Source organism: Portunus trituberculatus, chromosome 24, assembly GCF_017591435.1.
Source record: "Portunus trituberculatus isolate SZX2019 chromosome 24, ASM1759143v1, whole genome shotgun sequence".
In the NCBI taxonomy this organism is placed as follows: Eukaryota; Metazoa; Arthropoda; class Malacostraca; order Decapoda; family Portunidae; genus Portunus; species Portunus trituberculatus.
This window is the reverse complement of record NC_059278.1, coordinates 18,190,542-18,211,988: the sequence shown is the minus strand read 5'-3', so window position 1 is coordinate 18,211,988 and position 21,447 is coordinate 18,190,542. Positions and strand designations below refer to the sequence as shown.

General features: G+C 42.5%; 1 protein-coding gene across 1 annotated transcript in view; it reads right to left on the bottom strand.

The window, feature by feature from the left end:
• The window catches only part of LOC123508202 (nuclear receptor coactivator 1-like), a 268,334-nt gene that overhangs the window by 212,807 nt on the left and 34,080 nt on the right, over window positions 1–21,447 (bottom strand). The window contains exon 3 of the mRNA XM_045261734.1: window positions 7,169–7,250. Coding sequence (XP_045117669.1) covers window positions 7,169–7,250 — 82 coding nt within the window. The remainder of the gene's footprint in view (window positions 1–7,168; window positions 7,251–21,447) is intronic.

Here is a 21,447-nt window from a genome sequence, read left to right as displayed (position 1 = left end):
CCACTAGTACCCCCATCCATCTCCACCACCACAACCACTAGTACCTTCACCACCACCACCACTACCACCTCCACTACTACCACCACCACTACCACGTCCACTACTACCACTACTAGTACCACCACCACCACCACCACCACCACTAGTACCTCCTCCACCACCTCCACCACCACCACCACCACTACCACCACTACCACTGCTTGCCCAGCTGACCACCCAGAGTCACTAACAACCGCTTAACAACTACACCCATTAACTCGTCCTAACTGCCGCCCATTTACACTTCTGAGTTAATGGCAACGTTATTTAATGGGACAGGGCAGTTAATTCAGGCGACTCGTCCTAATTACATGCCTAATTGCCTCGTTTATCAAGGAAAACAGGAAAAGAAGAAGAAAAAGCTTGAAATATAAATGTGAATGCTGGTTAAGTTCTCTTGTGTTGTTTATTTATTTATTCATTTATTTATTTATTTATTTATCTACTTAAGTATTTATTTATTTATCCTTCATTCGTGTGTCGCTTTTTTTACTTTCATTTTCTTTTTCATCATTATCTTCATTATTATTATTATTATTATTATTATCATTAGCAGTAGTAGTAGTAGTAGCAGTAGTAGTAGTAGTAGTAGTAGAAGGAGTAGTAATAGCAGCAATAGTAGCAGTAATAACAGCAACAGTAGCAGTAATAGCAACATCATTATCATCATTATTACACCAAAACGCTTAAAAAAAATAGAAAAAAAGCTAAAATTACAGAATATTCCTAACAACCCAAGGAAAATTTTCACTTCCTGACACTGCAAAAAAAAAGAGAGAGAGAAAAAACAGAGAATACGGTAAGCGATCACCAAGGATTGCGTGCGTGTGGAGGAGTGTGAGAGTGCGTGTGGCATCCGTGTAGGTGCGTGTGTGCGTGCGTGGGAGTGAGTCATGCACGCATACATGCACGCAAACTTATCGGTATGCTTGCAATGGCTTCCGCTCTCCCAGAAACGCGCGATGCATGCAACTTATGGAATCTTACACTCTTGCATGACTCTCGCGTGTGTTTCCAGCCTCACTCCGCCGCCCGCATGCTGCCTCGCCCCTCCTCCTCCTCCTCCTCCTCTTCCCTCCTCCTCTTCCTCTTCCTCCTCTTCCCTCCCCCTCCTCCTCTTCCTTCACTGTCTCAGCTCAGCGCCAACGAGACAAACTATTTCCACGGTACATCAAGAGTAGTTATCTCCGCCTGAGAGAGAGAGAGAGAGAGAGAGAGAGAGAGAGAGAGAGAGAGAGAGAGAGAGAGAGAGAGAGAGAGAGAGAGAGAGAGAGAGAGAGATACTTGAGCCAGCTTCTTCTTACTTTTACTCAGATTTTCTCTCTCGTAAGGGAAAAGAAAGGAAAAATGAAGGAAATGAGAGATAAGATGAAATAGGAAGATAAAAAGAATAAAGAACGAAAAGAGAACGAAGAACAACAATTAAACAAAAGAAAACAACAAAAGAACAAGGAAGTTGGATAAAAGGAGACTAAAAATTAAAACAAAGAAGAAAAGGAAAAAGAAGAAAAACAATAACAGGCAAAAAAAAAAAAAGAAAGGAGAGAAGGAACACACCAAAACAATTAAACGAAAAAAGTAAAAGATATAAAAAGGAAGATATAGAGAAGGACATTGAAGATTAAAACAAATTAACGAAAAAGAAAGATAACAATAACAAACAGGAAAAAGAGAGAGAAGAGAGGACGAACAAACCAAAACAAGTAAACAAAAAGAAAAAAAAAAAAACAAGGAAGTTACAAAAATGGGAGACTAAATATTAAAACCTCGTAAAAATGCCCTAAAATCATTCTAACCCACAAAACTTCATGAATAATGCCCCAAAAATCATTCTAACCCACAAAACTTCATGAATGATGCCCCAAAAATCATTCTAACCCACAAAACTTCATGAATAATGTCCCCAAAATACTTCTAACCCACAAAACACTGTAAAAAACGCCCCCCAAAAACTTCTAACCCACAAAACTTCATGAAAAATGCCAAAAAAAACTTCTAACCCACAAAACACCATGAAAATTGCCCAAAAAATACTTCCTTTAACCCACAAATCACGGTAAAAAAAATGCCCCCTCAAAAATTCTAACCCACAAAACTTCATGAAAAATGCCCCAAAAATACTTCTAACCCACAAAACTTTGAAAATACCAAAAAAAAAACTTCTAACCCACAAAACACCATGAAAAATACCCCATAAATACTTCCTTTAACCCAGAAATCCCGGTGAAAAATCCCAATATTGAAAAAAAAAATACGAGGCAGGAATGTCACTACTAGCACACTATCTATTCACACTCACCAAAAAACTTCCTTTAAATGAAAATCCCTTGAAAAAGAAAGAAAGCTGTATAAAAAGGATAAGAAGCAGGAATGTCACCCCAACACAATATCAAATCACCCCCAAAAAACACCTCCTTTACATAAAATCCCGTAAAAAAATGTCAATATTGAAGAAAAAGGATAAGAAGTACTAATCTCACACCAACACCTTATCTAATTACACCAATAAGAATACCTCCTTTAAACCACAAATTCCCGTAATAAATGTCAGTATTGAAGATAAAGGATAAGAAGTACCAGTCACACTATTTAATCACCATTTAATCACCCCCTAAAAAAGCACCTCCTTTAAGCCACAAATTCCCGTAAGAAATGTCAGTATTGAAGATAAAGGATAAGAACTACTAATGTCACCCAATCACACTTTTAAATCACCGCCAAAAAACTCCTTTACATAAAACCCCTTGAAAAAATTAGCATTGTATAAAACAAACAAGAGATAGCAATGACACCCCACCCCATCCCTCCCCCCGAGCAGCCATTGGCCCATCAAGGAGACCAATAGAAGTATCTGCATCCCTTTATCTCCCATTAGAATACTACTGAGTCACGGAGCATCCACCACACCAACCAATCAGGGCTCACCTTTTGTCCCCGCGGCGACCAATCACAAGGCCCGACGCCCCCTCCACTCTCCCCAGCTCCCTTTCAGTCCTAATCCCTCTCTCTCTCTCTCTCTCTCTCTCTCTCTCTCATAGATTTGAGGATTAATTTACTTACTTGGAGAGAGAGAGAGAGAGAGAGAGAGAGAGAGAGAGAGAGAGAGAGAGAGAGAGAGAGAGAGAGAGAGAGAGAGAGAGAGAGAGAGAGAGAGAGAGAGAATCACACACACACACACACACACACACACACACACACACACACACACACACACACACACACACACACACACACACACACACACACACACACACACAACAAAATAAACACGGAGAAGGACATACCGGAACGAGACAGAGAGAGAGAGAGAGAGAGAGAGAGAGAGAGAGAGAGAGAGAGTCATAAAATTCGGCACCACGCATCCCTTTCCCCTCTTGATCGCTTCCCTGGTGGACTGAAGCGGCGGTGGTGGTGGTGGTGGTGGTGGTGGCGGTAGTAGCAGCAGCGAGGCAGAGAGAGGCGGAGTCACCCTCACCCTCGTCATTATCGCCTGTGACTTCGACTTCGTAAACAGCAAGACAGGGACACGACCAGCGGACCAGGACGCGCTCAAGGCCTCACCTGACGAAGGGCTATTAACGAGGGAGGAGGCAACACGCTAAGGGCGCAGCGGAGGCAAGACGTGAAGGCCGAAAAGCGCATATATCCTGAAGGTTTCTAAGACGAATGGCAACGCATCGTGACGGAGTGTGGCGTCTATGCGTTGCCATGGAAACAAAGACCTGACGAGCGAGGGGACACGGCGAAGGAGGAGGAGGAGGAAGAGGAGGAGGAGAGAGACAGAGAGACATAAGAGTGGAATGAAATGGGATGAAAAAACAGATTGAATGCAAGAGAGAATGAAAGGAATGAAGAAAGTAAGAGATGAAGGAGGAGGAGGAGGAGGAGGAGGAGGAGGAGGAGGAGGAGGAGGAGAGGAAGAGAGAGAGAGGTTTGAATGCAATGGAATAAGATAGAAGACAAGAGGGGAGAATGAAAAGAATGTAAGAGATAGATGAGGCAGAGAGAGTAAAAAAATAATAAGAAGAAAGAGAGAGAAGAGAAGAGAAGAGAGGACAACGATAACAATGGAAGAGATAGAAGAAGAGAAAGAGGAAAAAAGGGAAAAAGGGAGAGAGAATAGAAATGCGAATGTGAAGGAATAAGAAGAAACGGATAAAAAAGAAGAGGAATCAGAGAAGAGATAAAAAAAACTAAGAAGAGACGAATGAGAGATAGAGAAGACAGGTAGAAATGAGAGAGAGAGAGAAAAAACAAGAGGAAAATGGAAGGAAAATGGAAAAAATCAGAAATACAGAGAGAGAGAGAGAGAGAGAGAGAGAGAGAGAGAGAGAGAGAGAGAGAGAGAGAGAGAGAGGAAGGAGAGAAACAGAAGACAATTGTTTTACTTGTCAATATGTAAGACAGAAGGCCATCATAACTAGTGATTTTGTTTCTCTCTCTTCTTCTTCTTCTTCTTCTCTCTCTCTCTCTGTCCTTCCTACATAACTCACCTGCGTACAAAGAGAGAGAGAGAGAGAGAGAGAGAGAGAGAGAGAGAGAGAGAGAGAGAGAGAGAGAGAGAGAGAGAGAGAGAGAGAGAGAGAGAGAGAGAGAGAGAGAGAAGTAGCGGTAATCAATAGAGGAGGAAACCCGGTTGATGAGACAGAGGCATCGGTCCTCTCTCTCTCCTCTCCTCTCCTCTCCTCTCTCTCTCCTTCCCTCCCCTTCCTTATCCCTCATCTCCTTCCTCCTTCCTCCTTCCTCCCGTTTCCTATACCGTTACCTTTCCTACCAGAGAGAGAGAGAGAGAGAGAGAGAGAGAGAGAGAGATGAGGGGAGCAGACTTATAAAATGGCCGCCTCTTCAGATTATAAAGAGAGAGGAAAGAGGGGAGATGGAGGAGGAAGAGGAGAGGGAGAGGGGAGAGTGGGAGAGGTGTGAGGGGAGAAGAGGAATGAGGTTTGAGCGTGAGAGTGTTGAGGGGATTGAAAAGAGAGGGGCGAGTGAGGAGGATATAAAAGAGGGGATGTAGAGGGGAAACAAGAGGGGAAGAAGGAGAGGTGAAAGACAGAGAAGTGAATAAAAAAAGAGGAAGGTAACAATGAACAATGAAATGTGATGAATGGGTCAAATAAATGGGTTAATAAAAGAAGATAGTGATAAAAGGAGGAATTAGAGAAGAAAGGGGATGAATTGATAGGAGAAATGCAGGAAACAGTGAAGAAAATGAGAATGATGGAAAGAAATGGAAGATTAGATGAAGAAGAATAGAAAGAAAAAAAAAAAAAACATGATGGAAGGAACACATAACAAACAAAAATAGGAAAGAAAGAAATGGTACAATAATAATAATAATAATAATAATAATAATAATAATAATAATAATAATAATAATAACGAGTAAATATACTTTTCATTACCAATTCAACAAAAAGAAAAACCCAGACAGAACGTGACAATTATCAAGGTTTCCAGTGGCATTTTCATCTGTTATCATTCAGTACCAATAAACGTAAGAGAACAAAACGCATATAAAACTCTCTCTCTCTCTCTCTCTCTCTCTCTCTCTCTCTCTCTCTTTACTCTCAGGAAGTGGTTTAGTAAGACGAGAATTTTAGTGCGAATTATCTGCGTGTGTATATGTATGTGTATGTGTGTGTGTGTGTGTGTGTGTGTGTGTGTGTGTGTGTGTGTGTGTGTGTGTGTGTGTGTGTGCGTGGTAATGGTGAACACTTAGGAACAAATAGTGAGTCGGTGGCGTAATTCAAGAGGCAGTAAAGGCAAATTGTAATAATCGCCATAACTTATGAAAACTGTGACTAATGTTTATTGTTGCTTTTACTTCCGGTGCACGTGTAGTAAATCGTCTTCCAAGGGTTGCCTCACTCACTACCCGGCGCTACGAGGTATGTAGTATGTGTGTGTGTGTGTGTGTCTTGTCTTCCTACCTCACTGATACCCCGTGCACTAATATCGTTCCTAAATACCCATCATTCATTCACTGTTTGACTCATTTCCTGTGTTTTCTGCACAGTTGACTTCAGGACTTGACAGCGTTCAGGTGATTATAGTGGAACATTACTGCCTTCCTCTGTGTCAAGTTCTTCATGTCTCGTGTGTTCTACAGTGTTTCCTTTGGCTTAACCTTTTCAGTATCATGACGTGTTTCCATATACATTCTGCTTACTATTTGGTGATTCTATACAGCTTCGGAAACTTATGTGGGGTGGGGATAAAAATAGTGAAGACTGGCCATTAATCTTCAGACCTCCATAGAGTCTTCCTAATATCAATAAAATGGTCTAATCGTACACAAATCTTAAGGTAAAATTGTGTACCTGTATTGAAGGGGACTAGTACTGTTCTGATTACCACTAAACAGGTGTGTACTAAACAAGTAAAATACTTCATCTAATTCTACCTTGGTATCATTCCCTTTCCCGTATCTTGTATTCCAGTCTGGTGGTTCTTGCAATGTTTCTGTCGTTAAGTGTTATTCAGAGCTCTCAACACTTCTTTTTGAGTGATGAGAGCGCATTAGACAGCCCAGATCATGTGTGTGTGTGTACTTATGCACGGTAACCAAGTAACTGTGATCCCAGGGTTAAGAAGACGCCACACTCGTATTTTCACTTGTCTAACCTCTCACCTCAACGCACACACTGGTACACGCATACACACGCACACTCACACTTGCACTACTACTGGTACACGCATCTGTTGCCATTACAAGACTTATGTGTTTCTCGCAGGCCAGTTAGATGTTAAATGTTCTGGTCTGCTTTTCTTTCCAGTGATTCAATAAGTACGTGGTCCAGTGGTAAAAAATCCTCAAATTTACATTGTTTACGATTTTTACCTCCAGTCTGTCTTTAGTACGGTCCTTTCCCTCTCACGTGTCCCTTCCCAGCAACATTCACTACTCCCCTTCACCACAGCTTTGATTAAGGGAGACAAAATCAAAAGCCGTCACTGTTTGTTTTTTCTATACACAGTATTAGTTAGATTAAGTAGGACAAGATTGCGAGTTACCACTATTTCTTTTGTCCATCCATACATTCCTATCTTTCTCACGTTCTCTCCCTTGTACCACACCCCATAGCACCTTCCAGCACCTCCCAGTACCTTGCACCCCGCCAGTACTCACCCTGGAAGTAGCTCTTGGTCCGCAGGTAAGACACGGAGAGGCGGAGGATGGACAGCCGGTCGAGTTTGGAGAGAATGTTTTGCTCAAAGGGAAGGAGACCCGCCAGGTTATCGAGCTCTGCGTTAAGGCGTTCCCTGTGTCTCTTGGACGGGTTGCTCTTCGTCTGTCCTTCCTTCGGTTGCGGCTTTATGCTGGGGAAGGAGAAAAATAAGGTTAGGTTTCAAGAGGTGGCTGGAGACATGGGTGAGGACAGAAGGAAGTGTGAGGTAATGACTTTCACAGTGACTACTTACTGACTCACTGCTCGGTACCACTCAGTCACTATATTAGGTAGTATCATTACTATTCATTACCATACAAGGTTGTCATTAGTATACAAGGTTATGAGTACAAAGTTATCATGTTTGTAGGTGTAAAAGTTGACATTTCCTCAATAAAACTGTCAGGGTTTAGTATTGCTAGCACGAGGCAATATTTCCATAACAAATTGAGGGCTTACTATGATTGGAGATGAGAGTTTGTAAGATGAGTTTGTTTTCTTTTAATATAAGACAGAAAACTGGCCAAGAATAACTCAAAACAAAACATAAATGCCCACTAAGTCGCTAGTTCCCGTGCAGGTCCGAGAGTTACCCCAAAAAAGAGAAATAAATGTCTTGAGGGTTTGCACGTATTATAACAACCAGGAATAATTTTGAGGTGAGTTAACGATGAGAAAGCTTCATTAGGAGACTGGACATGTGGGTGATGCAGTCAGTAAATCCAAAAGACACGAGAGATGATAGCAAATCTTTCCCATACTTATCTATAACAATAACTGACCTACTTTTCTATACTTAATTATCTGAAACACGTACTTCTATCGTTCCGCAATAAAAAAAAAAAAGAAATTCTCCATCATTATCTTCATTATCTTCCTATATGTTCAAATTTTCCTTCCATCAATTCATTACAAATATCTCAATGTTAAGGAAAGACAAACGTAAAAGATTAGGTTAGGTTAGGTTAAGTTAGGTTAGGTTAGGTTAGGATAGGTTAGGTTAGGTTAGGTTAGGTTAGGTTAGGTTAGGTTAGGTTAGGTTAGGTTAGGTTAGGTTAGGTTAGGTTAGGTTAGGTTAGGTTAGGTTAGGTTAATTTAGGTTAGGTTAGGTTAGGTTAGGTTAGGAGTAACTTTGAGATGAGACAGAAAATGAGTGTTGATGATGGAGGTGAGTAAACTTTAGGTGTGTGAGAGATGTGCGGCTCACGAGAGGGGCAAAATGTACACCTTACCACGAGAGAGAGAGAGAGAGAGAGAGAGAGAGAGAGAGAGAGAGAGAGAGAGAGAGAGAGAGAGAGAGAGAGAGTTTTAATGTGAGCTTCTCATGAACACTGAATGAATTGCAAAAAGTTAATTTCGATCTTACTTCTCAGTCGTTAAAAGTCAATGTTCTCTCTCTCTCTCTCTCTCTCTCTCTCTCTCTCTCTCTCTCTCTCTCTCTCTCTCTTTCTCAAGCACTAACTCAAAGTAGGAAAGCATGACACACACGCACACGCACAAGCACACACGCACACACACACACACACACACACACACACACACACACACACACACACACACACACACACACACACACACACACACACTACTATTACTGCTACTATTACAACTACTACTACTAATAATAATAATAATAACAATAACAATAATAATAATAATAATAATAATAATAATAATAATAATAATAATAATAATAATAATAATAATAATAAAAATAATAGTAATAATAATAACAATAATAACTGCACATCAAAAACAATAAAAAAACAATAAAAAAAATTGAAATAAGGATAAAAATATATATAAAACTACAAATACCACTGAATAAACACTGAGAGAGAGAGAGAGAGAGAGAGAGAGAGAGAGAGAGAGAGAGAGAGAGAGAGAGAGTGGAAGAGAGCCGAATCGAGGGACGAACCGAAGTGGGCCGTATCTGAGCTGGCCGTGACTGCAACAAATCTTTCCCAATCATGCAACTTCACAACCCTCTGATGACTGGACAAGAAGGGCGAGAGGGGGAGTGGGTAATGAGACGCATGGTAGTGGGAGAAGAGGAGGAAAGGGGAGGGAAGAGGAGGAAGGGGGACGAAAGAGGAAGCAAAGGGGAGGAAAGAGGAAGGAAAGGAGGAAAGGGGAGGAAAGAGGGAAAAGAGGAAGGAGGGAAAAGAGGAAGGAAAGGGGAGGAAAGAGGAGAAAAGGAAAGGAAAGAGAAGGAAAGGGAGAGAGAAGAGCAGAGAGGAGAGAGGAGGAAAGAGAAGGAAAGAGGAAGGAAAGAGGAGGAAAGGGGAGGAAAGGGGAGGAAAGGGGAGGAAAGGGAAGGAAAGAAGAGGAAAGAGGAACACAAAGGAGGAAAGATGAAGAAAGGGGAGGAAAGAAGAAGAAAGAAGAGGAAAGAAGAGGAAAGAGGAAGAAAAGGGAGGAAAGACGAAGGACTTTGCATTCAGAAAAAAGAAAAAGAAAGAAAAAAAAAGGAGGAAACAGTACAGATGAGAGAAATTGGACAATGAAAAAAACACACAAAATAAAAATAGACGAAAATGATAGAAGTAGATAGTAACAAGTATCAAAGATGAAGGAATGTACACTATGAAGGAAGAAAAAGAGAGGAAAAAAAGGAAAAAAAGGACATATGAGAAAAATGTAAAGATGAAAAGAGAACAAGAGAGAAGAAAATGTAAGATGGAGATGAGAATAGAAGATGAAAGTAGAGAGATAGATAGATAGAGAGAGATGACAGAGTGACAGAAAATAGAGTATAGAAAATGAAGATACACATTTGTCTAATAAGAAGATAAAAAAATACGTTGAGAAGATAAAGAAGGAAGAAAGAAAGATGATAGAAGGCATAACGCAAAGAAAAGGAGTAAATAAAGAGACAACAGAAGATAGATAAACAAAACGATAAACAAAGCAAACTCACGATAAAAAAGAGAGAAATAGGAAGAAAAACAAATAGAAAAAGAAAAAGAGAACCAGTAAAATATAAAATAAAATATGAATAGCAAACGAGGGAAAAAAATAATAACAGGCGGAAAACGAAAGAGAGGAGGAGGAGGAGGAGGAGAAGGAGGAGGAGGAGGAGGAGGAGGAGGAGGAGGAGGAGGAGGAGGAGGAGGAGGGGGATGCAGGATATGGTCAGATGAGTGCATGATGGGGTGGGTGTCTGACTATGAGTAATGATGGAAAGGTGTGTGTGTATGTGTGTGTGTGTGTGTGTGTGTGTGTGTGTGTGTGTGTGTGTGTGTGTGTGTGTGTGCGTGTGTGTGGGAGGGAGGTATGAATGCACAACACGTATTGGAGGAAGTCAAAGTATGTGAGGAGGAAAATAACTACAGGAAAACACACACTCACAAAAAAAGACAAACGCGGTAAAAGGAGAGGGAAAAAGAGTAATTGGCACACATGAATGACTTTAGTGTGTTCCTCAAGGCTGTTAGTGGGAAACATGAAGGGAATAACACTCGCTTTATTTAATGGAGGGTGAGAGTGCTAATGAATAAATACTTGTGTCCTCGTGGTGGTGGTGGTGGTGGTGAGGCGAGGAGGAAAGTATGAAGCGGGAAATGTGAAAATTATAGAGTACATCAAATTTAAAGAGAGAGAGAGAGAGAGAGAGAGAGAGAGAGAGAGAGAGAGAGAGAGAGAGAGAGAGAGAGAGAGAGAGAGAGAGAGAGAGAGAGAGAGAGAGAGAGAGAGAGAGAGAGAGAGAGAGAGAGAGAGAGAGAGAGAGAGAGAGAGAGAGAGAGAGAGAGAGAGAGAGAGAGAGAGAGAGAGAGAGAGACAGAGAGACAGACAGACAGACAGACAGACAGACAGACAGACAGACAGACAGACAGACAGACAGACAGACAGACAGACAGACAGACAGACGGACAAACAGAAAGACAGACGGACAAACAGACAGACAGACAGACACAGAGAGACAGATAGAGACAAACAGACAGACAGAGACAGACAGATAGAGACAGACAAACAGACAGACAGACAAACAGACAAACAAAGACAGACAGACAGACAGACAGATACAAAAAGAGACAAAGAAAGAGAAAGATAAAGACACAAAACGTAAACACACACACACACACACACACACACACACACACACACACACACACACACACACACACACACACACACACACACACACACACTCCCGTCACGTAACACTGGCCGAGATGAATGAGCTACACAACCCAGGCGTTACTTAGCGCACCTGACAACACTATGCTAGGGTTCCGCGCCAAGTATCGCCCAGCAGCCGGTACAGCGCCTCCCTTCACATGACATGCAAAACAGCTCAGGTGAGGAAAGAGGGGAGGGAGAGGAGAGAGAGAGAGAGAGAGAGAGAGAGAGAGAGAGAGAGAGAGAGAGAGAGAGAGAGAGAACCGAGAAATCAACTAATATGTAAAAATGATATATTGCACAAACTCTCTCTCTCTCTCTCTCTCTCTCTCTCTCTCTCTCTCTCTCTCTCTCTCTCTCTCTCTCTCTCTCTCTCTCTCTCTCTCTCTCCTTACACAGCCGCCTATTTCAATTTCTATGTCGCTGAGCACAACATTGTATTTATCTCACATGATGTATTTGACTGAAATTACCTGTTCATTATACCGCTGAGTTTACCTTCCCCTCCCCCACCCCCCTCCATCCCTCCAGGGCCTCTGCCACCACGAGGAAGGAGGAGGAAGAGGAGGAGGAGGAGGAGGAGGAGGAATGAGAGATCTGTATATTGTTTACTGCTGTGTGTGTGTGTGTGTGTGTGTGTGTGTGTGTGTGTGTGTGTGTGTGTGTGTTTCTTTTTATTATTTTTCACCAAAGAAATCAACAACTAAGAACAAATGAAGAACAAGCATTACCTACTCCCCACAAACAACACACACACACACACACACACACACACACACACACACACACACACACACACACACACACACACACACACACACACACACACACACAAGATAGATCCAATATTCAGAAATCTATAAGCGAGAGGCAGCGGACCTATAGAGAGGGGAGTAGGGGAGGAGAAGGGGAGGGGAGGTAACAGGGAAGGTAGAGGAGGAGGGGGAGAGGTAGGTGGCCACTCCCCTGCCCATACATTCCTCCAAGCCTGTAATTTCACGCTATTGCAGGCTTAAATATTTCGGGTGAACAGCTTTCCTCGCGCCGGCAATCCCAGGTGTGAGGGGCGCACACCTGGGCACGTGCTGGGAGGTGTGGCAGGTTTGGGCAGGTGTGGGGAGGTGAGAGGAGGTGTGTGGGGGAGGTGTGGAGGGAGAGGGAAAGGTAGACAGGCTTGGCAGGCTTGACAGGCTTACAACACTCCGACAGTTTATAATATCAATGAGTTTTCACCTCGTTCAAATTTTTTCATCGTGTTTTTGTACTGTTTCGTATAGGTACATGTTGATTCCTGCTGGTTCAAGGGATGTGAGGGTGTTATCGGAAGGGCAACATGGGCGGGGAAGTGGTGCTGGTGTTGTTGGAGTGTGGAAGCCAGTAGTGGTGTTGTGGGTGAGCCAGTGGTAGTGTTGTCAGATGTAACACTGGAAAACCAATCCTTTGAGTTTACCTGTTTTTTTTATTTTTATTGAAGTGATGTGAAGTATTGCTATTGTTTTTATTTTTCTGATTTTATTTATTTTTTTTCTCTATTTTTTGGTGTGTAGAGTGGGTGGTAGGAAAGTACAAGGTGATGTGGAGGAGTCTATTCTTTGTGCTTCCCTGCTACCCACTCCACACGTGTCTGGATATTCACAACATTCAACATTCTCTTTGGTGTCAGTTATCGAGTGTCACTGTTCTGTTGAGTTTTCTTTTTTTTTTTCATGCAGGTGAGAAGCCAGCCAAGGGTAACCAAATATTAAAAAAAAAAAAGGCCAACTGGAGTACTTGAGAAATGTAAAGAGTCATCCTCCCTCTTAAAAGAAGTTAAGTCATAGGAAGACAGGAATACAGGAAGACTTGATGTTGTAGTTATGCGTTTTACTTCACTTCACTCACGTTACAAAATTCGAGTGGTTGTTTTTTCATTTATTTTCTATTTTAATTTTCTGAGTGTCAATTATCGAGTGTGGCTGTTTTTGTAGACTTGATTCAGTGGTTACGTCTTTAGCTTCACTTCACCTACGTTACAAAATTCAAATGCTTGTGTTTTATCATTTATTTTCTATTCTAATTTTTTTTGAGTGTCAATTATCGAGTGTCACTGTTTTGTTGACTTTATTTTTAAGTTCCGTGTTCATCTTCACTTCACATACTTTGCAAATTCGGTGCTTGTTTTTATTTCCATCTATTTTCTATTTTAATTTTCTTGAGTGACTTGTTCTTTGTCAATTATCAAGTGTGACTGATTTGTTGACTTGATTCTGTAATTATGCGATTAACTTCACTTCACATACTTCACAAATTCGAATGCTTGTTTTTTTATTTATTTACTTATTTATTTTCTACTTTAATTCACTGAGTCACTTAATGTTTTGTCAATAAGTAAGTGTGGCAGTTTTGTTAATTCCGTAGTTAAGCGTCCAACTTTACTTCACCTACTTTAAAAAATCAAATTCTTGCATTTCTTTTTTTCCATTTATTTTATATTTTAATTTTTCGAGTGACGTGCTTTTCTCAATAAATCAATGAGTGTAGCAGCTTTTTTTTTTTTTACGTGCTCAACTTCAACTCCGCGTACTTTGCAAATTCGAGTATTTTTTATTTTATTTATTTCCTACTTCAGTTTATCTGAGAAACTTGTTGTTCTTTGTCAGTAAGCAAGTGTGGTGGTTTGTTTGCTTTTTGCATTTGATAGCGGTGGTGGTGGTGGTGGTGGTGGTGATGGTGGTGGTGGTGGTATTGGTGGTGGAGGTGGAGGAGGTGGCGCTGGTGGAGGTACTGACTGGTATTGGAGGTGGTAGTGGTGGTATTCGTGGAAGTGGTAATGGTGGAAGAGGTGGCGATGGTGGTGGTGTTGGGTGGTGGTGGTGGTGGTGGTGGCGCAGGACCTCCGCTGAAGTGATAGATGTTTATAACCACAAAACCCACCTAATTCTAACTTATATCTGCAATTACATGCATTAGTTGACCAGCTCACATCCGCTGCGGTTAGATCAGCCCGATACTATTGTGGCGGTGGTGATGGTGGTGGTGGTGGTGGTGGTGGTGGTGCATGGGTGAGGGTGTAATGATATTATTGGTAGGGAAATAAACTGGTGTGTGTGTGTGTGTGTGTGTGTGTGTGTGTGTGTGTGTGTGTGTGTGTGTGTGTGTGTGTGTGTGTGTGTGTGTGTGTGTGTGTGTGTGTGTGGGAAGGAAGTCGTAAGGAAGAGAAGGGGAATGAAAGGGGAAATGAGGGAATCCGGAGGGAGGTCAGAGGAGAAGGAGAAAAGGAGAATGAAGGGAAGAAGTTGGATAAAGGAGGAGAGACGAGTGTATTAGAGAAAGAAGGAGGAAGAGTAGTAGAAGTGAAGGGAAATACAAGAGAGAGAGAGAGAGAGAGAGAGAGAGAGAGAGAGAGAGAGAGAGAGAGAGAGAGAGAGAGAGAGAGAGAGAGAGAGAGAGAGAGGCAGGTATCAGGGCGGAGTTCCATCCTGTCTTTAGCTCACTGGTCCGCTCACAACCCTTAGCCACAACCACGAAGGCCTAAACACACACACACACACACACACACACACACACACACACACACACACACACACACACACACACAAGCAGCCAATAGTATCAGATGTCACCTTTAATTAATCACAGGTGAACTCATACACGTCCACATGTAACTGCAACCAAGAGAGAGAGAGAGAGAGAGAGAGAGAGAGAGAGAGAGAGAGAGAGAGAGAGAGAGAGAGAGAGAGAGAGAGAGAGAGAGAGAGAGAGAGAGAGAGAGAGAGAGAGAGAGAGAGAGAGAGAGAGAGAGAGAGAGAGAGAGAGAGAGAGAGAGAGAGAGAGAGAGAGAGAGAACAGAGAGATATACAGAGAAAGAGAAGAGATGAGAGACAGAGACAAACAGGAGAAACCATGTGAGGTGTTTTTCTTTCAGCTTTGACTACCTGAAGGCGCGTATTTCTGGTCAGCTGCTGCAGGTAATTTGACAGTGATTGTAGACTTATGGGCGGCAGTGTTACCTGAGACGTGGGAGAGAGAGAGAGAGAGAGGGAGGGAGGGATGGAGGAGAGACAGAGAGAAGGAGAGAGAGAGAGAATGAGGGAGGTGGTTTAAGGAAAGGAAGGTTTAACTATCATAAGGAGGTAAGGGAGGTAAGGGAGGAGGTAATGTGGAGGTACCTGAGGGCGTGGGTGTAGGGAGGCAGGTTGAGCGAGGCAGGTGAAGTTAATGAGGGAGGTAATGAGGAGTGAAGGTGAACGCTGGTGGTAGAGGCGGCAACGGGAAGCAGAGACAGGGATGAGTGACAAGAATTGGGAAGAGTAAGGTAAGGGTGTTTCTGATGGCCAGGTGTGTGAAGCCAGGTGTATGAAAGCAGGTATTTAGAGGAACAGGTGTATGGGACAAGTGTGTAAAGTTAGGTGTGTAAAGGCAGGTGTATAAGGCAGGTCTATAGGACAGCTGTATATGCAGGTGTAATGATGGCCATGTGTGTGAAGGCAGGTGTATAAGGCAGGTATATAAGGTAGATGTATTGATGGACAGGTATGTGAAGGCAGGTGTATAATAAAGCAGGTGTATTTAAGTACAGGTGTATTGAGGGACAGATGTGTGAAGGCCAGTGTATAAGGCAGGTGTATTTAGGGACAAGTGTATGGGCAGGTGTGTCCAGATAAGGAAGGAAGAGAGGGGGGGGGGAGGAAGAGGAGGAATTAGGTGGGTAAGGCAGACAGGACACGGAGACACTGTTATTACGCTGTGACTGGCCGCCGCCTGTCTGCTGCCGCCGTACACACACTCAAGGTCTCGCTGTGCTGGGGAAACCTTCACCCGTCACAGCATCACAGCCACAGCACCACTCCACTCGCTCCCTATGCATATTAATGAGTCTCACCAACCTAACCTAACCTAACCAAAACCTTTACTCATCACAGCATCACAATCACAGCACCTCTCTCTCTCTCTCTCTCTCTCTCTCTCTCTCTCTCTCTAACCTCACCTAAGCTAATCTAACGTGACCTAACCTAACGGAAACTAATCTAACGTAACCTAGCTCAACGTTTCACCAAGTCGCTTTTCAATAGGACGCTTTGATCACGTGATACTGAATGAAGGAAAGTGTGATGTGCAGGGGAAAGGTGATTTTGTTGAGATGTCACGTTGATACAAAATTATGAGATGCGATATTTTCATCAGGAGAAACGCAAAGAAATAGAGATTGAAGGAGAAATAAATACTACGTGCAGGAGGAGGAGGAGGAGGAGGAGGAGGAGGAGGAGGAGGAGGCCCACAGTCAAGGCCGGAGTGGCACAATACAGCGATCAGAAATTAGCGTGAATCAAAGAAGCCAAGGAGGACAAGGCTGGCGGCGGGCGAGGCCAACGGATGGAGGCGAGGCCGGCCGCTGGGGCGCCGCCGCAGCCCAGGCCGAGAGGTGAAATTACCCACAATTACGTACAACTCTGTCATTACTGCGTCAGCGCGTTAGGGCAGCCAACGTTCCCGCGTCGAGCGCATCGGCTCTCCCACAGCCTCTTTCTTCGCCTCTCACTCGACCTCTTCCTGGCCTCCACGATGACACGATACGCAGCGCTATGCATTCACGTCCACCTGTATGTCCGTGGCGGCGAGGCTCGTGTCACGTCCTCCGCCCCCACCACACTTCCCCAGTGCTCCCCATGCCTCGCCGCGCCAAGTCAGAGCCGCGGTGAGTGAAGGCAGAGGGAGGAGGGCGTTGTGTTGGCGGGTCTGGCGGGGTGACGTGTGCCAGGCCGCCCCGCTGATGGTGATGCGAGTGGTGACAGGCAGGGTTTGCAGTACTGGTGACCGACGCTGTGTTTATTGTGAGAAAAAAACAGGGCGAGATGCTGGATGGCGGAAAGAAGAAAATACGAAGACAAAATAAGGTAGAAAAGATGAAGATAAGGTGGAAGAAAGAATTTGAAGGCACAAAAGAGGAACACAAACAGACAGAAAACGACACAGACACGTACAGACAGAGAGACAGAAAGACACACAGATAGACAGATGAGAAAGAGTTAGGACGTGACGGAGCGGGTGTGACAGCCTGGCGGGGATGGGACAGCGAGGTGGCGACAGTAAAGCCGTCAGCAAAGAGCACGTGGAGAACATAACGTGACATCAAAACAAGAGTGAAGAAGAAACAAAACACACCCACCCACCCACCCACACACACACACACACACACACACACACACACACACACACACACACACACACAAAGCTACAGTTGGTGACCCATTCAAACAACAGTAACAAATGGAAGGAAGGAGAGAAGGAAGGAAGGAGAAAGAAGAAGAAGAAGAAGAAGAAGAAGAAGAAGAAGAAGAAGAAGAAGAAGAAGAAGAAGAAGAAGAAGAAGAAGAAAGAAAATAAGAAAACAAAATAAGATAGAAACAATAAAGATAAAGCCGAAGAAAGTGGGAGACAAACAGACATATTGCAACACAGACACAAAGAAACAGACAGACAGATGGAAAGACACAGACACACAGACAGACAGAGAGACGGAGAGCAAAAAATAATTGGAAGATAGGAAAAGATTGGCGTAATAAGAAGAGGAGAGTGGTCAGTAGGAGGAAAAGGAGATGAAGAAGGAGGAAGAAGGAGGAAGAAGAAGAGAGGAGGAGGAGGAGGAGGAGGAGGAGGAGGAGGAGGAGGCGAGGGTCAAGAAGGACGGGTATTTATCCAATGAAGACACATTATCACCGCCACAAACATAAATTATCCTCAATGACCAACTCACAAAAAAGAGAAAAAGAAGAAGAAAAACTCACAAGATTAATTCCTCGATTCCGGTCCACTTCCAGAGACTTAAAATGAAGCTTATCTAACCGTCAAAACTTTCCCTCCTACAGTCCTACAGTCTGACCTTTCCTCTCTCTCTCTCTCTCTCTCTCTTACTCTGACCTTTGGAAGATAAATCGAGTGGTTCTTTTTTTTAATTTATTTATTTCTTACTCTTCTCATTTTTTTTTCTTTCTCTCTTACTTTTTTTTTATTTCATTTCATTCTGATCTTGTTGTTTTATTCCTTGTCATTCCTCTTCTTCCCTCTTCTTTTCCTCTCTTTCTCTTTTCTTTTTCTTTCCTTAATTTCATTCTTGTTTTCTTTTCATTCCTCTTCTTGTCTGTTTTCCTTTCCTTCTTTTTATTTCTTTTCATTTCATTCTGATCTGTTTTTTTTTTTTATTTCTCTTCTCTATTTTTTTTTTTTCTTATTTTTCCCTTTTTCTTATTCCTCCTCTTCTCTTCTTTTCTCCTTATTTCTTATTTTTTTCCTTGTATTTCTTTTGATTATTTTGCTCTTTGTCATTTCTCCTTTCTCCTTTTCCTCTCTTCCTCTTTTTTTCTCCTTTTATTTTGTTCAGATCTTATTATTTGCCTGATCATTCCTTTTCTTCCCCTCTTTTTCCCTCGCTTTCTTATTTTTTCCTTTTCATTCCGTCCTGATTTATTTTTCCCTTTGTCCGTTTGACGCATGAGGAAAATAACGTAATTTACTGAACCTTTAAATAAACCGCATAGTTATTTCTACCTCTCCTCTTTTCTTTTCTTTTTCTTTTCTTTTCAACAAAACACGAACAAAACAAAAATGAAGAACAATGACAAACGAGTCTCCATTCTCTACATTACAACCTCCTCCTCCTCCTCCTCCTCCTCCTCCTCCTCCTCCTCCTCCTCCTCCTCCTCCTCCTCCTCCTCTTCCTCCTCCTCCTGAAGTCAAGGCCAAGAGGCGGGAAGGGCAGCGGGAGGAAGTAAGAGGACTGGAGGAGTTCAGATGAAGGAAACAGAGGAGAGACAGAAGGAAGAAAAGGAAGAAAAGGAAGGAATACAAAGAAAAAAAAAAAAACAGTATTGGACCTAATGAGGCTGTCTGTCTGTCTGCCTGCCTGCCTGCCTGTCTGTCTGTCTGTCTGTCTGTCTCAGATAATCAAACAAGAAGAAATGTTTGTAGTGAAATATTTGAGACTCGATACAGTTTTGCTTTCCTGAAAATTGTGACAGTTTAAAAATTTCGCCAAAAGGAGGAGGAGGAGGAGGAGGAGGAGGAGGAGGAGGAGGAGGTCAAATAGCGAAAGGAAGGCGGGAAGTAGCAAGAGTGAAGCGTCAATGAAGAGGGAAGAGATAGGGAAGAGGAGAGGAGGAGGAGGAGGAGAAGGATGAAGAGGAGGAGAAAGAGGAGGAGAAACAGCAAGAGGAGGAGGAGGAGGAGGAGGAGGAGGAGGAGGTCAAACAGTAAGAAGTCATGAAATTGCAAGGAACGTTATGAGACTGAATGAGAACTAGACGGAAGGAGAGCGGGAGGAAGGCGGGAAGAGACGGGAAGAAGAGGAGGAGGAGGAGGAAGAAGAGTTAAACGACGCGGAAGGAGGAAAAGATGAAAACACGAGAAGGAAGTTGATATCACTAAAAATAATCAAGGAAGAGAAAAGAAGAAAGAGAAAAACAAGAATAAGGACGATGGAAGATGAATAAGAAGAGGAGAAACAAGAAGAAATAGAAGAAAAGAATGAATTAGTATAAGGAAAGATTAAGGAGACGAGGAAAACCAAGAAGAAGAGAAGAAAGTGAAAAGAAAAAGAATTAGCAACAGAAAAGGATTAAGACGAGGAGAAGAAACAAAATATAAAAAGAAAGAAGAAAAGAACAAGAATATCAACAAAAAAAATACAAAAGTAAGGAAAATTAACAAATAAAACAAGAATTAGCAAACAGAAAACGAATAAGGAGAAGAGGACAAAAACAAACACTCACAAGCATTAATCCAAACACAGTCCTTGAAACCACACACACACACACACACACACACACACACACACACACACACACACACACACACACACACAGCATTTCCGGCCAGAGTCTAGTAGAAGCCAACACAAGAGCAAGACTCCCTGACTCCCTTGGGAAAAGAGTCATCGTCCTCATTACACCAATTTCCCTGACTATTCACGAAAAGATGTATGACGAAACGTGGCCACTGAACATAACATCGCCAGCACCAGGACTACCTTATACTTCTCCTCTATTCTTTGCTCGTATTCACAAACGCCTACCCTTCTCACTACGTCAGTTTTGCAAGGCCACAGAGACAACTAGACTGGTTTTCAAGACAGTTTTTCCTTTTGATGAATTAGAAATCTTGCTAATTAATCACCACAACCATAGACAGGACTACCTTATACCTCTCGTCCATGCATCCTTCTCTCAATCGTATTCAGAAACGCCTTCTCCTCTCACTACGACAGTTTCCCAAGGCCACAAAGACAACTAGACTGGTTTTCAAGACAGTTTTTATTTTAATGAACAAGAAATCTTACCAATCTATCGCCAGAACCATAAAAAGAACTTCCTTATGCATCTCTACCCTTCATGCAGAAACGTCTTCCCCTCTCAATACGACAGTTTCCAAGGCCACAGAAACAACCAGTCAGATTTTCAAGACAGTTTCTCTTTTTAATAAACTAGAAATCTTACCAATCTATCACCAGAACCATAAAAATACTCTTAGAAACACGAGTATCTTCAACTAGAGCCTTTAGAAAGCAGGATGGTGAGAGAGCAAAGCGTTTCAGATTACGGGTGTGTCTGACGTGCCGTGGGGATCCTGGATTCGGTATGGTTGGGAAAGAAGAGGAATGGAAGGATAATTACGTCATACAGGCCATTAGAACCATTAGGAGCGTCTGTAATACTTCGATAAGGAAAGATACAAAAGTGATCACTGCCATTAGAACTAAGTATAATGCATATTGACGGTTATGAGAGGCAATCACACCACACTGACTATTAGAACCATTAAAACTGTCTGTAATGTATAGATAAAGATGGATACAAGAGAAATTACTCCCATTAAAACCACATATGGTGCACAAAAGGGATTATAAACGACTAATTGCGCCATAAAGAGGATTGAAACCATTAGAACCACCTTTAATGCATCGAGAAGGAGGAATAGAAGAGTAGTAACTACCATTAAAATCATAGAAAAAGGAGTACAAAGGTTTAATCACGTCCTAAAGAGGATTGAAACCATTAGAACCCTCTTTAATGTATCACTAAGGAGAGAGCCAGAAGATTAATCCCTTCCTATAGAGAATTGAAACCTTGTCTCTGCATAGCGAGGG